This window comes from Syngnathus floridae, chromosome 16 (assembly GCF_059516105.1).
Source record: "Syngnathus floridae isolate MCC-2025c chromosome 16, RoL_Sflo_1.0, whole genome shotgun sequence".
Classification (NCBI taxonomy): Eukaryota; Metazoa; Chordata; class Actinopteri; order Syngnathiformes; family Syngnathidae; genus Syngnathus; species Syngnathus floridae.
In genome coordinates this window covers 7,090,204-7,106,414 of record NC_142428.1, presented here as the reverse complement: position 1 = coordinate 7,106,414, position 16,211 = coordinate 7,090,204, and the positions used below count along the sequence as shown (strand labels likewise).

General features: G+C 42.2%; 3 protein-coding genes across 3 annotated transcripts; 1 reads left to right on the top strand and 2 right to left on the bottom strand.

Moving 5' to 3' along the window:
• Positions 1–26: 26 nt before the first annotated feature.
• plk4 (polo-like kinase 4 (Drosophila)) lies at positions 27–6,388 on the bottom strand. The gene is made up of 15 exons (XM_088400615.1): positions 6,162–6,388; positions 4,853–4,948; positions 4,532–4,627; positions 4,073–4,187; positions 2,963–3,947; positions 2,796–2,887; positions 2,084–2,424; positions 1,905–2,009; positions 1,593–1,695; positions 1,358–1,507; positions 1,005–1,230; positions 824–926; positions 611–748; positions 424–530; positions 27–334 (listed from the first exon to the last, which is right to left on the bottom strand). The coding sequence occupies exons 1-15, from the start codon at positions 6,189–6,191 to the stop codon at positions 223–225; spliced, it is 2,799 nt and encodes a 932-aa protein (XP_088256741.1). The 5' UTR covers positions 6,192–6,388; the 3' UTR covers positions 27–222.
• Positions 6,389–6,574: 186 nt separating this feature from the next.
• hspa4l (heat shock protein 4 like) lies at positions 6,575–12,440 on the bottom strand. Its single transcript, XM_088400652.1, has 19 exons — positions 12,011–12,440; positions 11,277–11,334; positions 11,044–11,184; positions 10,858–10,980; positions 10,682–10,781; positions 10,424–10,557; positions 10,106–10,350; positions 9,964–10,040; positions 9,744–9,895; positions 9,559–9,665; positions 9,059–9,192; positions 8,757–8,953; positions 8,601–8,675; positions 8,380–8,532; positions 8,155–8,280; positions 7,965–8,072; positions 7,765–7,884; positions 7,465–7,626; positions 6,575–7,388 (listed from the first exon to the last, which is right to left on the bottom strand). The coding sequence occupies exons 1-19, from the start codon at positions 12,115–12,117 to the stop codon at positions 7,197–7,199; spliced, it is 2,511 nt and encodes an 836-aa protein (XP_088256778.1). The 5' UTR covers positions 12,118–12,440; the 3' UTR covers positions 6,575–7,196.
• A 205-nt stretch (positions 12,441–12,645) lies between these two features.
• Positions 12,646–16,134, top strand: chmp3 (charged multivesicular body protein 3). The gene is made up of 6 exons (XM_088400653.1): positions 12,646–13,181; positions 14,118–14,178; positions 14,386–14,565; positions 14,641–14,762; positions 14,898–15,012; positions 15,344–16,134. The coding sequence occupies exons 1-6, from the start codon at positions 13,137–13,139 to the stop codon at positions 15,478–15,480; spliced, it is 660 nt and encodes a 219-aa protein (XP_088256779.1). The 5' UTR covers positions 12,646–13,136; the 3' UTR covers positions 15,481–16,134.
• The last annotated feature ends 77 nt before the right edge of the window (positions 16,135–16,211 follow it).

Sequence of the window (16,211 nt, the reverse complement as noted above, 5' to 3'; positions counted from 1 at the left end):
AATTTTCCACCCATAAAGCGCAGCAATTGAAAACCAAGCCTACAGACATTTATTGGCCCCTTGCTTGACGAATGCCACAATTCAACATAATGCACAGCTACAACATTTCATAAAAATTAAATATTTTCCATATTCCTCTGTACATGTAAAAAATAAAACGGAATAAAGCTTTCTAACATACATAAACACGTAGATATTTACAAGAGGGTGAAGAAGTTAATGCTAATGTGTTTGTTGATGATGAGATCCCGGGTTGGCCAAGTGGGTGAGGATGGCGGAGAGGCATTGCAGCTTCTCCTTGATGTGCTCAGGAAGCTTGACGTTCTCCTTGTACCTGCGATCAGCAGATGCTCTTCTTTAGTTTTACATAGTCTAAGTCACACTATTCACCCATCAAACATGTTGGTGAATTAGTGAAATGACCTGGTGAGACATCCTTCCGGAGAAGTGTACTTGATGCTGGAATCACCGGCCTGGACCAAAAGCTGAGAGCCGTCATTGAACTGCACCCACACTTCGCCACTCGTCAGCTGAGAAGACAGCACGGAGCATTTGGATAAACATCTCCGGACGCGGAGTTTATTCTAACAAGTCGGGGGTCGCCAATTACCTGCGAGGCCCAGCCCACATTAGGTACAAAAATGGACTTGACCACTTTGCCTGTGTACTGCAGGCTGTCCTGACACACTGGAGAGATTTTTTTACTCAGACTGGCTGAGGTGAAGTCGGACCCATCGTAGGAGATCATCTAAACAAATAGTTGTTCCTTTAAAGATGTTTTTTTTCTTTGAGTGGTTGTCTGGACATATTGCTGGATACTCACCGACGGAGTGATTTTTGGAGGTTGGGGAGGTGAAACGTGAGCAGGAGGAGCATGCTGGGAAGGAAGTGATGTTGTCAGCGGAGATTCAGGGATGATGGGCCTCCTAAAATGGATCAAGATTAATTAAAAAAAAGATACATTATATTATGACTCATTATATTGTTTTCATTTAAGTATTTACCTTCCAATGATGATGGGGAAGAAGGGACCTTTTTGTGCGAGTCTCTCCTCCCCCGCGATGGCAGCTTCCAGAGACAGACACAAGTGGTGGCCTTCATCCGCCAACTTGGCATACACCCGGCTCTCGGTGCTCAGGCCACTTAGGTCCACCTCGCTCTTCACCGTGTACGACTTGCCACTCGTCTCCACCACGTGCAGCAGCCCCGACGTCTTATGACTCTTTGCCCCTGCAAAAACGTGTCAGGGACTCACAGTCAGATGACATCAACTCACTTTGGGTTTTTCCAGCAAAAAAGATGTTGCAAATAAATCTGAGAGGACGTTAAATGCCTTCGAGCATAGTCAGTGCCTCACCGTCATAGAAGCAGACCTCCAGGTCAGCGTTGGGGGAGTTCTCCATCAACATGACCTTTGCGTGTTTGGTGTAGAGGGTCACTTTGGGTGTCTTGGACTTGACCAGCTGCACAAACTTGGAGGCGTACTGATACTTTTTCCAGTATTTTTCTAACACAACACACAAACACGACGAAGGGATTGCGATGAAATAACAGTGTGGTTTTTGTTTTTTGCCCTTACAGTACATTCTCACCTGGAAGATCCTCATATTTGTAAATGAAGACCTCTTTTGGGGGAGCAGGCGGGGAGTCCAGGACAGGAAAGCCTTTGCCACCGATGGGTTGGTATATTGTCACCTACGAGAAAGAACATAAGGTTGATTACCAAACCTTAGTGTGACACCAGAAGATATTTTTGGGATTGCAGCAATGTAATTTCTCAAGTATTGCAAACGTGACAGCTGTATCAATGTCTACCACTAGAGGGTGCTAATCGACTGTGAAACGCTTATTTGGAGTTTGATTCCTGTTCCATAATGGCTCAGAGTGTGATATGAAGAGCTCACCTTTGAACCATCTGAGGAAATCCGAATGACTTCCTTGACCCTCTCCTGTCCATTTAGGCACTTTAAAAGCTCCATGCAGACCTCGCCCGTGTCCAGGATGCTCACCTGTGAAGAGGACGCGCTTCCTGTCAGTAAGTCAACTTAAGTACAAAGACATCATGACGTCCGACGGCACTTACAACAGTATTTTTGGTTTTCTGTCTGATGGGCTTGAGCCTGGAGGTACAAAGAGGCGGGACGAGCTCGTTCAGCGTCTTCTTCTCATCAACGCTGGTTTTGACTGAGAGCAACTGTGAGGAGGAGGAGGTGGAGGACGAGCAGTGAGGAGGCTGGAGGTGGGTTCCGGGTATATTCTCTCTCTGGTACACGTCCACGTCCAAGGGGTGGGGGCGCTGCGGGCCGCGATGGGGGTCAGCGGATCGGTTCACGGGCTTTTCCGTCCACGAGCCGTGTCCTCTGTCGCTGTTCAAACTGACACCGCTGCTGTGAGTGCTTCTGTCAATGGGCCTTCGACCACATCCTGAGAATGGAAAGACAACATTTGGCAAGATCTACTTGAGCTGCTGCTTTAAATCCTGTTTGGATTATTTAAAGATACTGTTTTTATATGCTGTTTTCTATGCTGCAGATTACAAAGGTGAGCACAGCCAAGATTGCATCTAGAAAAGGGCGATGAGGAAAAAAATTAGCAGGTTTATCTGAAGTCTATAAAGAATCAGAGCCAAGCATAAGGTAAAGAAAAATTATGAGAAAAAAGTTGAAATTGTACGACATAAAAGTAGCAAAGTATTAATAGTCAGATCCATCCAAAAAATAATCCAGCCATCTATCAATGTAGCAAATCTATCCATCCCTCCAGTTGGTACAGTTTTGAAAGAAAGAAAAGATTACCATCGTTATTGAGCCAGTTCGTAACTCCCTCCATGTCCTGATACTGAAGGCTTGGTGGATGTGCCGTCTGTGTGGAGAACAAGTACGCTGGGCTAGAAACCAAAAAAAAAGAGTCAAATTAATAAACCGAGTGCTTATGGCCAATGAGGCTTTCGATGAATGCTTACTTTGCAAACTGCTTGACGGGAGGTGAAGGGATCTGCCCATGTTCCGGGAATGGATGAGGAGTAGAGGACAAGGGGAAGAACGGTCTTCCAATAGTTGTCAGTGATTCTTCTGAGTGAGACCGGCCCTGCTCGGCCTTATCGGGCCCTTGGTGCGGTCTGGAGGAGCTGAAGCGATCTGTGGAGTGGGCTCGATGTAGGTAGTGGGGGTGGAGGTGCTCACTCCCTCCTCCATGAGGCAGCCTGCCCCTGCCCTCATTAGGGAACCTGTCCAGTGACTGCTGCTGCCGCTGGTCCCTGTCCTCAAAGCAGACCCGACCAGGCTGGAACGGAAGACCTTGCACGGCCGGCAAGCGGTTGGGCAGCGCTGAGCTGACGACGTGCCTCGTCTTCCTCTGGAGACGGCTGCCGCTGCTGCCCGACATGGAGGAGGTGCAGCCAGTGGAGATGGTGGCGATACCGCTGTCCATGGAGTCATCGTCACCTGGGGACGGATTTTGTCTTCTGGTTCTGCCCAACGGTTTCTGGGTCATAAAAGGGTGGTCCAGCACCGTGGACAGGCTGGGTCTGTAGTCGGGATTCCTTTGCAGAAGCTGATGGATCAGATCCTGGGCCTGCGATGAAATGTGGCCAGGCATTTTGTAATCCCCGAGTACCACCTTGGAGAGCGTGTGCTTGATCGTGTCCGTGTCAAACGGGGGGCGGCCCACGAGGAAGGCGTAGAACATGCAGCCCAGGGACCAGACGTCGGATTCCAGGCCGTGAGCGCTCCGTGTGGCCACCTCGGGGGAGATGTAGTTGGGCGTCCCGCACATGGTGAAGTGCTTCTCGTTGGGGAGTTTGAGCTGGGTGGCTAGGCCGAAGTCCGCGATCTTAATGTTCATGTTGTCGGTGAGCAGTAGGTTGGACAAGGTCAGATCCCGATGCAAGATGCCGTGGGTATGCAAGTAGAGCATCCCTTTCACTATTTGATGCATGAAGTGTCTCGCTGTGGATGGGCAGCCATAAACGAAAAAAATCAGATGATTGTTCCATGTGACAGCGTATTCTTCATTCAATGCACCTTTGTATATTACAAATATGAATGTTTGGTTTCAACAGAAAACTTCTGACCTTCCTCCTCAGAAAATGGCAACTTGCGTTCTTTCAGGTAGCGGCCCATCTCCCCATTATGGCACATCTCCAACACCAGGTACACATAGTTGCTGTCTTCAAAATAATTGTAAAGCTGTATAACAAACAGGAGGTGCAGTTGAAGTTTGGATAAGTCAACACAAAATAGATATTACAGTAAATGAAAACTAAGAGATTAAAATGCACGGATGCTTTTATAACTTCTACTTCAAACATGCTGTAATTGATGAAAGCTAAAACAATGTCATGTTTTTCTTTTTCATGATGCAATACTGAGTATTTCCACAAGTCAAAACAAAAACGCAATGAGGAAGTCTTTGAAATAAAATGAACTGTTGAAAAGAAGACAATACTGGCGAGGTATTCAACAATCCAGGAGGCCGTCTTTGTTGCGTAACCATGGCAACACTAACAAAACACAAAAGTGTGTGTGTTTACCTCAAGTACGGAAGGGTGCTTTAACCGGCAGTGAATCTCGACCTCGTTTGTCACACGCTGGACCATCCCGGCTTTGTGCATGACTTTTTTGTCAATCTGCAAACGGAGACAGAAGCCAAAAATGACGTACCTAACAGAAATATGCAAATTCTGAACAGTCAATCTGTTGCGTGTAAAATGAAACACCGACATACGGCCATGATGCCCCGATTGTACCTCAACAGCCTTTGTTGACAGCTGTGTGGGCGTAGGTTCTTGTCGGCTAGACTTTTCTTTCTAGCTAACGCTAATAACATGTCATTAATCAGGTCTCATTCTTACCATTTTGATGGCAACCTCCAGACCCGTCTTGAGAGATTTTGCCCGGTAAACACAGGCAAAGGAGCCTTTGCCCAGGAGGGTGAGGACTTCAAAGTCCTGAAAAGTAAACAACAATGCATGGTATTATTTAAAGCACAGAAAATGCATCAGGACACGAACATACAATTTATAAAGATGTCTGATCAATTGACAACAAACACTTAAAATGTCAAATCTGGAATTCAACCCTGAACTTCACAAATGTGAAATCAATACACAAGCACAAATTATAAACATATTGGAAAACCAATAGCTGTCTGACAACTACTGATCTTACTAGAAATGGGATTTGATCTAAATTAGACCAAAAGCCTGATACCTCAATTTTGAATTCCGGAGTAAAACACAATCTCTCTTCTTCATCTTCTCTGCAGTTGTGGAAGTTATTGAGTACCCTGGGGTACATGCTGCCTCCGCTGCGTCACATGCAGGATGCGACGCGTTGAGAAGAACGCGAGATTTGCCCAAATACTTGAAGGCCGACACAAACGCTTAACGGCCGTACAAGCCAAGAACATCTGACGCCGTCAGATGGCCAACCACAACCTGCAATTATCCCGGCGCGCTTCCCGCGAATCGCTTGGAGCCGTCTCTAAGCAGCGGCGAGTGGGCGTCAACACGCACACCAAGATATAATAATCATGATAATAATGATAACAATAATATATAATTATCTTTTGACCCAAATGGTATTATATTCAATCCAACTGTTTTTAAAGCGTAAGAACAATAATAAACATGGTTTTTTTTCCATTGGCAGTACACCCCCAAAAAAATCTATTTTGTATATACAAATAGAAGCATCACTGTTTGCCATTTTGTTCAACCTATCAAATCATAAAAGTGCTGCAAAAATTTGGGCTGTATTAGGCATAAAAAAAATTATGTAGTTAGTATTTAACTACAACGAAATATAAAAGTTTTATATCAATGGCTAAGAGCATATTTTTATTTATAAATGATATTAATAAAATACATATCAATACGGTAGTAAGAAAAAGTAAAAATTGACTAATAGTGATGAGAACTAACAAAATCAAACAAATGCGAATTTGGACTAAAAAAGGCAGACAGGCAGGGGTGTGCAAACTCCAAACTAACAAGCAGAACTTGTCTACAAAGTAAATTTAGTAGCCGTAATATCAGTGTAAGCGCAAATATAATCATAAAATGCGTCTTTAAACTCAGTAAGCAACAACACAGCATTTCCGCAAGCGGGCGATTGTATGAACTGCCCTTGCTAGCCATAGCAAGCTAACTAAACACTCACCTCAATTCGATCGCCGATCGAAACGCTCATCGTACGTGTTTTTGTCGTTACAAATGCATGTAAAATTGTGGTGAAGTAATCCTGTCATCGATATCCGTCCAAGCGGTTCTCAAAGGGCAAACGCGTCGTGTTGTTGTAATCCCCTCCAAAACGGTGTCTTCTCCATTTTTGAAAATATGCGCTCTCCGCCTGCGCGCCTACGTCAGCTGACGTCACCAAGGAGAAAAAAAAAAAAAAAGAAGCAACCCTTGACTCCTCCTCTTAAGCAACTCATGGGAAACAAGACGGGGAGAAATACTTGTAATAAATGTCAAACCCATTTTGTATTTTCTTTATAACATACCAATAATTCACTTGGTAAACAATATCTTTTATCTCAACTGCAAAAAATATGATCGCAGAATAGATGACACTTGTTTTTACTTGTTTTAATGTTTATTTTATTTTTTTTCAACTTAAATCCTAAATGCAAACTTGCAAGAAAATCAACATGAAAAATCGGTGTGCATAAGAAGTTGATTTGCATCACCTCCTACAAAGACTATAAGTCAGCTCATTGGGAATGTGTTCTATACCTTAAATATGATGGCTATTAAATATTAAAATAGAATTTAACTCCCAAATGTGTTACATACAAATATATCCTGTAGAATCAACACTACTGCATACAAACTAACAAATTGGTGACAACTGTTGGCTACTGTAGTTCTTTGGGTCTCTCTCAGGGGTCACACTCTACAATAGAGGGCACAAAAGGCAAATGCTTCCTTTAAGCGAAAGGTCAAACATTTCAATCTATTGCATGGTTTGCTTAATAATCAAAAGCTTTTGAGAGCAGAAGCACACTAAAGTCACACATGAGGATGGACAGAAGAGTGCAAACTGAAAATATGGAGATGAATAAATCCACTAAATCCACCTGTGTGGATGGCGAGGATTGAAAAGTGGTCCCAGGTACTGTAACGCTATCCCTATTGTCTACTTGGTTGCTGATGGTCATCATAGTGATGGATGTGGAGATGTTAGAGAATTTTCTTAGTCCACTTCCATCTCCTTTGTCGTATGTTTTGTGTGTTGACTTCCCTTGGCGTCCCCAGCCCCATCTGGGCCTTGCTTGGCCGTCGGGCCGTTATTCGGGGCGCCGCTGTTTTGGTCGATCACCTCGTGCGTCTCCTCCACCGTGGGCTTGGACTTGTTGATCACTGCAGTGCACACATCTTGCACCTCCTGCATGGAGGTCACAAGTGTGTTAAAGTCAGAGCAGATATAGCGAGACTTATAATTGGGGGAAGAATTGAATTACCTGTATTTTGGCAATGACGTCTGCTACTTTGACGACGGGATCTTGAGTGACGGCCAGTTTACTCTGCACATTGATCTGGCTGTTCATCCACACCATGTTTTCATTCAAGCACTTCTCAACGGTGTTGACATCTTCTGCAGCCAAATGGAGATAACGCTCATCCTGTGGACAATTTGGAATCTTATTAATTATCCTGGTTAAGTGAAAAAAGTGAATTTCACTTCAAATCAACTTCTCGTGCACTAACTTCCATTTAATATTCAAATGCAGTGAAAGGACAAATAAAATAAAAAAAATCACCTTCTGTTTGTAAGCGTCCACAAACTTCATGTAGAACTGTAGTCTCTTGCCAAGCTCCTCAAAAGCCTTTGGCCGTTCCTCGTGCTCTCTATGCCGGTCTTGAATAGGTTGACCCAGACTCTACAGAGGACAAATGTGCATAATATATTCGAAGCACATGCTAATTTTAGTAACCCATAAATTACACAATGAAACGAAACCTTGAGTGCATCCAGCTTTTCCACATAAACGTCTTTGGATTGGTCCTCCCCTTCCTCATACAACCAGTTTGCAGTGTCCTCCAGAAGCAATGTCAACTTGTTGCTATCCTATTTGTCACACACATATTTTAAGAATCAATTCATTTGAATATCCAACACAATAAAATAAGAAAAAAAAAACAGCACTTACTTCATGTGTGATATACTTTTCATAGATGCCACAGATTTTGTTTCGGAGCTCATAAACGTATTCCTCCACAGCGTTTTTAGCATCATTTGCTTCTTTTACCTGTTTGTCTTGCACGATCATCTGACGCTGTAGAACATCCCCAAGAACACAGTCATGATTTACAATATTACATTATGACCGTGAAGATCATCATGAATCTTTAAAAAGACCAGACGAGAGACTCACCTCAAATTGGACAAAGTTAGACAGCACTTGGCTGTCGAGCTGTCTGATATTGCTGGCCACAACGGGTAAGTCAGCACTCTTCACCTTCACTTTGGCTTTGCTCCCTGATACTGCTGCTGGATCTTGCTTGTCCCCTGCACCACCAGCACCCCCCTGCATGACATAACACAATTAGCTTTTAGCATTTTGCAAGGAAAACAAAGGAGGTCTATCCCACTAACCTTATTGGTACAAGTGTTATCTTCATTCGGCTGGTCCCCTTGACTTTGGACTTCCTGGTCAACTTGCATTTTGGTCTGACAAATATAATTGATAATAAAATGAAAAATATAAACTGATTAATGATGTAAAAGTGTTGAAATGTGAAATCCTCCTACTTGCTCCTCGACTTTGCCTTCATTTTGCACAAGCGGCTCTGCGTCGATCTGCATGTCCTCCCCTTCTCCTTTCTGTTTCTCAATTAAGGAGGCACCGGCCACACTGAAGATTCCATGAACATTAAAGCGCACCTTGACCTTCACTTTGGAGCTTTCTCCATCCGGCTGGGGCACCACATTCTGGACTGAAAAGCATCCTGGCAACAAAAGGGAAAAACAGTTTCTGAATTTAATACCGTCTTAAAATTCAAAGCTTCGGTGTTGATGATATTCATGGAGTGACAAAAATAATTCAACATTACCTATCCTACAATCTGGATATGGAAGCTCGTGAGGGCTGCTGTAAAAGGCTTCAAGTTCAAAAGGCTCCTTCTTATGGAAGGTGATGACTTTGGAAAAAGGGGCAGCATGATTCTTACTGAAAACCTCACACTCTCTAACACAAAAAAAAACAAAAGGGAAGGAAATTTAGATGTTGGAAACTTGAAGACTGTAATGGCAAATGTGAGAAATGTTGACAGCCATACAACTGGAAATTAAACTTGCTGACATAAAAACAGTACAATATGAAGACTGAAGTTACATAATTAACAATAATTAATATACGATACTTATATCACCACTAATAAAACAAAACCTTTCCCCGAACAGTTAATAAATGCTTGGTGGAGGCTCTAAGATTAATTCACATGATGGATTTTACTGGTCCATCTCACTCGGCATCAAATTAGGCCGTTCGTAGCCCCTAAGCTACATAAGATTGAATCCCCTTGGAGGAGTGTAAAATGGGACGTGGCCTCACCCGAGTCCATCCTCTGTTGATGATTTCCAGCGAAGAGTAATGGGGAAGGGAACAGCATCAGTGATGGAGAACTCACGCACTTTAAACGCTGGAGACAAGATTGCACACTGCAACAGAAAGACACAAAAATCAAAACGATGACACACAGTAAGATTTATTCCAGAAAATGGAAAGAAAACGGCCACCTGAAGAGCAGAACCTCTGGCGACAGCCTCGTCAGCGTTGAGCGTGGTGCTGACATCTTTGCCAAAGAATTTGGCGATCCGGTCTTTGACGGCCGGCATTCTCGTCGCGCCTCCGATTATCTCCACAGAGTAGATGTCATCGCGGTTTAGCTCTGCCAAACAACATGTTGATTTAACATCACCTGACGTAACCTGAGCGGATTAAATCATAGGGACATACTTGATTGTTCGAGAGCGGCCTTCAGCGGCAGCTCTACACGCATTAAATACTGTGCACACATCTCTTCAAAATGGCCCCTGTGGGTTAGAATCAAGGTTAAAAAATCATATCACATGCAAAATAGCAATGTCGTCTTTTGGACCTGTTCATCCTGCTGGAAACATCGATGTCATTCATGAAGCACTCGATGTTGAGGGGCAGATCTGAGGAGTTGGCACTCATCAGCTTCTTGAGCTTCTCACACTCCTGATACAGACGCAGCACAGCCCTCGGGTTGTCTCGTACTTGCAGCTTGTATTTGACTTTGAACTCCTCGCAGAAGTAATTCACCAAGGCCTCATCAAAATTACGCCCACCCAGGTAGGGGTCGAAGGCCGTGGCGAGGACCTGGTGGCCAAGCATTGGTGGAGCTCATTGAGCAAAAGCTTGAGAATTGAAATGGAAGGTGACTCGGACTGACCTTGAGTTTGCCTTTGTTGAAGGATGTGATTGCGATCTGGTAAGATGAATGTCCCATGTCCACAAACACAACATTGCGAGGCTTCTCCTCTGGAGTGGGAAGGTCCTGTTTGTAGATCCCATAGGCTAACGCCACTGCCAAATCAAATAGAATGATCTTAACCTTGATGCATTTTAATGGAATGATGCTAATATTTGCATTCCAATTCATACACTACAGGTTAAAAGTCACTTCTGCCTATCTTCTAATTCCACTGACCTGCAGTGGTGTCATTTATCAGCCGTAAACAATTGAGCCCGGCTATTTGCGTAGCATCCAACACGGACCGTCGCTCAGCATCTGTAAAGAAGCAGGGGACCTAAGGCACAAAAACAAACATGGTTGAATTTGTGAAGCTCATGAGTAGAATCAGCAGGAATGTTTGAATCCCTCACAGACACCACGCAGTCCACCACGGGTTTCTTCAGGGCGCCCTCTGACGTCTCCTTCAGTTTGCTGAGCAGCATCCCCGTGATCTGCTGCACTGTGAACACTTTGTCCTCGTCCAAATAACGCACCTGGGAAACATACTTTGCTATTTATTGCTCTTAATCATTCATTAAATTCTGTAAACATTTTACCTTAATTCCAGTGGTTCCATCAGACAGTTTATCCAAACGGTAAGGTAGTTTGTTTTTTTCTCCTTGCACAAATGGGTCGTCGAATGCTCTGCCATGAAATCTTTTGAAGCCATGGACTGTATTTTTGAAGTTTGTTATCATCTGTAGGGGGAGCGGGGACAAAAATGTTTGCACATTTAAGTCATTTCAACTGAGTCACTTTGAATATGAGGACAGTAGGTGAATGTCCTTACTTGGCTCTTGGCTGCATTTCCAATGATGCGGTTTTTGGTGGCAAAAGACACACAAGCCCTTGATGGAGATGAGGAGAGACAAGTACATCAGCAGATGAAGTGAACTATGGAGAAATAATCAAGCTAAGATGTATGCGGCCAACGGAGAACAAATTTAATGATCAAGTGAGAGCAGAAAGTTAGCCACTTTTCAATTTTGGATAATTCACACGACAGGGGGAAAGACAAACAAAAAAAGGCAGGATTGTTCGTCTTCAATGGCATGTTTGTGTTGTTGTGACAATGTTTTTGTATTTAACACCAAGTTTTATTTTTCGTTTCAATGCTAATTTCCAACCCTTCAAGAGGAAATTGTATTTTTTGTGAGAAAAAAATATGATGTACAGAGGTAAAGTTGAACACGAGATGGCAAGTTGCTTTCAAGCCGCTTCCAGGCAAGTTTTAACTTAAACACACACACCGTTTCACTTCTACTGTGTATTCCAACTGCGCGTGCTGAAATTTTTATTCATTTCGACTTCTCTTAACCTGTTTAGGTTGAAAGTAAAAGGCCTTCCTCCATCCGGAGGCAGCATCATCTCTGCCCTGTCTGCAGCCTGCATCAGCGCCGCTTGTTAAAACGTCACACAAGACGCACACATTGCGTAACAATCACGCAACTGGACGGCTTTTTTTTTTTCCGCGATGACGCCCGTCTTTTATTCATTTATTTATTTTATTATTGTTATACTTACGGCGTGCATCTGTCACTGTATTCGTTGGCGATGGTCTCAATGCCACCGCTCCTGGCAACGGCAATGTAGCAGTTTAGGAAACCCACATCAATGCCGACCACTGACATGATGGAAGATCTAATTTACCCTCCTAAAACACTTATCCTTGTGCACTTGTCACCTTGTGAGGAAAACAGTATCCCGCTATTCTATTCAAATAAAAATAAATATACGACTCCTTTGAAAATTAACACGTCCGTCAACTACAAGTGCACTGAGTAAATTACGCGCTGTTATGTAATTCGGGTTGTTTATAGCCAACTCATCCGGCGTAATCCTAAAGCAAACGATGACCAGAGCGGTTTCTCCAACTCCGAGGCGACCGTAAACATCACTAAAGGATCTATGAAGCTGATGCGTGTAAGACCCGCCTTCACACGTCACTGATTGGTGTGTCATCCTCTCTGCCTTTACGTGATTGGTGCGTGCAGCGGTCGATAACGGAACAATCGAGAACTCGCTGGAAAATGGGAACCTTTGTAAACGTCATAACAGTGCTACGATGACGAAGACAATTAGCGATTAAAAATGTTTAAACAAAAAAAAATCACTTGGAGTAGTGTTTGCTTTCTTGAGTTGTTTTTTTTTCCCCAAGATAAATTGATATAAAGAGCTATAACGTGCTGTTCATTTTGGGAGTGCTGCAGTTTGACTTGTGCCGTGGTCTGCTATTATAATGCTAATTAAAATAAAGTAACTCAGTTAATACTATGTATATCAATAACTTCTGAATGTAACCAATACCATTGATCATTTAATATCTTACAAAGAAAATGCTAATTGGCTTTTACGTTCGTTCCTTTGGATTCGTCCGGTGTTAAGTCTTCCATCACGTTTTTTTCTGAGCTGAGATTTACCCAGGCAGATAATCAAACCCAAGATTACCAACGTCGTTTTTGTCTTTTTATTCGCTAGCTTTTGATTAAACGATCCCTTTGCCTCGTTGCTGGATAAAGCACTGTTCCTTTATATCCGCACTGGGCCAACTGAACAAAAACAGGAAGTGCAAGTCCTATATTGTTTCCAGGGAGCTATCTACTTCCACCAAGTAAGATAATAACTCAATATTAAAGCCATATTGGCTAAGATGGGACTGTTCGGGAAAACACAGGAAAAGCCACCGAAAGAGATGGTAAGGATTGACCATGAGACAACCGGGTGACATTCTTGAAAAGCCTCTGATAATAGTCAAACATGATAGTGCTAACTTTGCTAACGTTAGCTCTCAGCAAATCACGGTACCGCCCTTTACGAACACATAATAGCTAATTGGTAAATTCATGTTTGTTTGAATTTATGTGTAATTACGTCCGTGTCCCAATGAGAAGACCTTGCGATCACAAATAAAATGTTTAGGTGGCACGCTAGTTAGCCAAGCTAACATCTAAGATAGGCAGCTGTCAATCATCTCGATGTAAACAAACATGATTTTGAGCCCTTCCACCAAGATAACCGCTTTTTGTATTTGTAACAAAGCACGGCAATTACATTTTGACTTGGACAATTGTTGTGAAAATGTATGGTAGTAAACATGATTTTATGTGCATTCTACGTTTATAACACAGTATATACTTCTTGGGAAGATTTTTTTGAAACGAGTCAGTTAAAGTTTGAGCAATGTTGCTGTGTTGAAGGACATTTAGAGCATTTTTTATCCTTAAAGCAGAAATCAAGTCAAAGATCTTCACAATAACATGATCTATGCACCCTCACTAATCTAAACGCAGCATTGTGATTAATATTGTGTTTGTGGAATATGAATGATGCAGCAAAATGCACCCGTTTTTATTCATATCAGAGGTGGCCATTTTGCCACTTGACTGTCGACTGAAAATGACATCACAGTCCTGAAGGGCTCAGGTCATGATGTCACTTACAATGATGTCCTTTTAAATGCCTTATTAATCAGAATACTGGGTGTAGCCTAATGGGGCTGGTGGCCGCGTTAAAACATTATTATATTGAAGCAATTTTTTTTTAACTTCAATTCCTTTTTAATTGTTGTATAATTGTAACAAATGGAAGTGTAATAAAATGAATATACTTACTTTTGGCCCATCCTGTCTAGATAAATGAGTGGACTCAGAAAATCAGGAAGGAATCAAGATCGCTCGACAGACAAATTAGAGGTAACGACATGTTAACTAATTGCATTGTTTGCCTCAAGAGCTTGTGCAACAAAATGTTAAAGGTTCTATATCATTTTTGTCCATTTTGTTTTTTTGATTCTTTTATCCACATTTGGAAGTGACCTGATTCACTTGCATTTCTGAACTGACTGTTACAGTGTACATTCAGGCTCTTGTCAAATAATAAATTCACATCTTTTGTTCCAGATATTCAAAGGGAAGAGGAAAAAGTAAAGAGATCCATCAAAGATGCTGCCAAAAAGGGTCAGAGGGATGTTTGTGTGATTCTCGCCAAGGAGATGATTCAGTCCAAACGAGCCATCTCAAAGCTCTATTCCTCGAAAGCTCAACTCAACTCCGTGACACTCAGCATGAAGAATCAGCTTTGTGAGTTGCGCATCTCACTTCTGTTTTATTTCTACAAATGCCTGCAAAGAGGTTGTATTTGCTTATTTTTTCTAGCTTTACTGCGTGTGGCCGGTTCCATGCAGAAAAGCACGGAGGTGATGAAAGCCATGCAGAGCCTCGTCAAAATCCCAGAGATTCAAGCCACCATGCGAGATCTATCAAAGGAGATGATGAAGGTCTGTAGCCGTATCGCCTCAAATCAATTCTTTGCCTATTTTGTCAGGTTTATATTCTCAAAACCGCTTATGTCAGGAGCACCGTAAATCGAAAGTCGCTGTCAAAATAGAAGGACTTATGTTTTATTTTTCCAGGCTGGGATCATTGAGGAAATGCTGGAGGACACATTTGAGAGCATGGAAGATGGAGAGGAGATGGAAGAGGCGGCTGAGGAGGAAGTTGACAATATCCTCTTTGAGATCACAGCAGGTAACAACATGTCTGTGGGCTTCACAAAATCAGCGCAGGCCACTAAATTTATTATTAACTAAATTAATTCTCTCGTTTTTCACAGAACAAAATAGAATCCGTTTTTTTAGAGACTGAAATTTTAACCATACAATCTCACGTCTGCTATCTTAATGCTAACATATAAAGCAAAATGTCATGGATGGGCTAATGGATATTAACACAGTGTTATGGTAATCAATGTATTTAGAAATTAAAAAAAAAAAAAAGTGGTTATAGGCATTAAATGAGAATTGGGTACTTGGTCATTCCAGGATAAATGTTCTTATTGGATGCTTTGCTTTGTTTTTAGGAGCCCTCGGCAAAGCACCCAGCAAAGTCACAGACGCTCTGCCCGAGATGCCTTCAGGGGCCACCGCAGTCTCAGAGGATGAGTCTGAGGAAGACATGGAACAAATGCAGTCCAGACTGGAAGCTCTTCGAAGCTAAATTGGTATTTTTTTGAGACAATACAGCAGTACTGAGTAGTACTCTCTGCGACTTGTTCTAATTTAGTTTGCGTATTATCTGGGGTTATATTTGTGGGTCATTCATGTCACTTATGATTTGGTCAAAAGTTTTTTTTTTTATTATCAATGGTAATCCTTGGTAAGTATACTATCCAAAGACAATTAGAAGGTTCGAGAGTGTAAATAATGTAAGTATGAAAAGCCTACTGTGCCTATAGTGCTTCATCTTAGTCCTCTTGTGTCCTGTTATGGACATCAAGATATTGTTGGTTATTTGTTTCCAACTCACCATTGACTAGGTGGTCATTAAAATGTTCACATCACTAATTAGTCTTGGTTATCTAAAACACTAGAGTTGTTGGGTACGTGTCTTTTTAAAGACTTCTGTACAGTGTCTTTACTATACTAATTATACCTGTCATAAAAATGCACGCATACATCCCCAAACTAGTTCTTTAAGCGTCAAAACTGCTTGTCCAAAGTTTGTTTCATAAATGAGAAAAAAAAACAACGTGCAAAGGCACTGGAATGGCTGTACAGGGAATCTGTATTGTGTAAGTGCAATTTATGTATATTTACTTTCTATGTAAATGGGGTGAAATAATAAGGAAATAAACTTTTAAGGACAATGAGACTGAAATGAGTAATATTGCAATCCCCCAAGGAATATTGCAATTCCCCAAGGGTTGACCCACATTAATAATTTGCAGC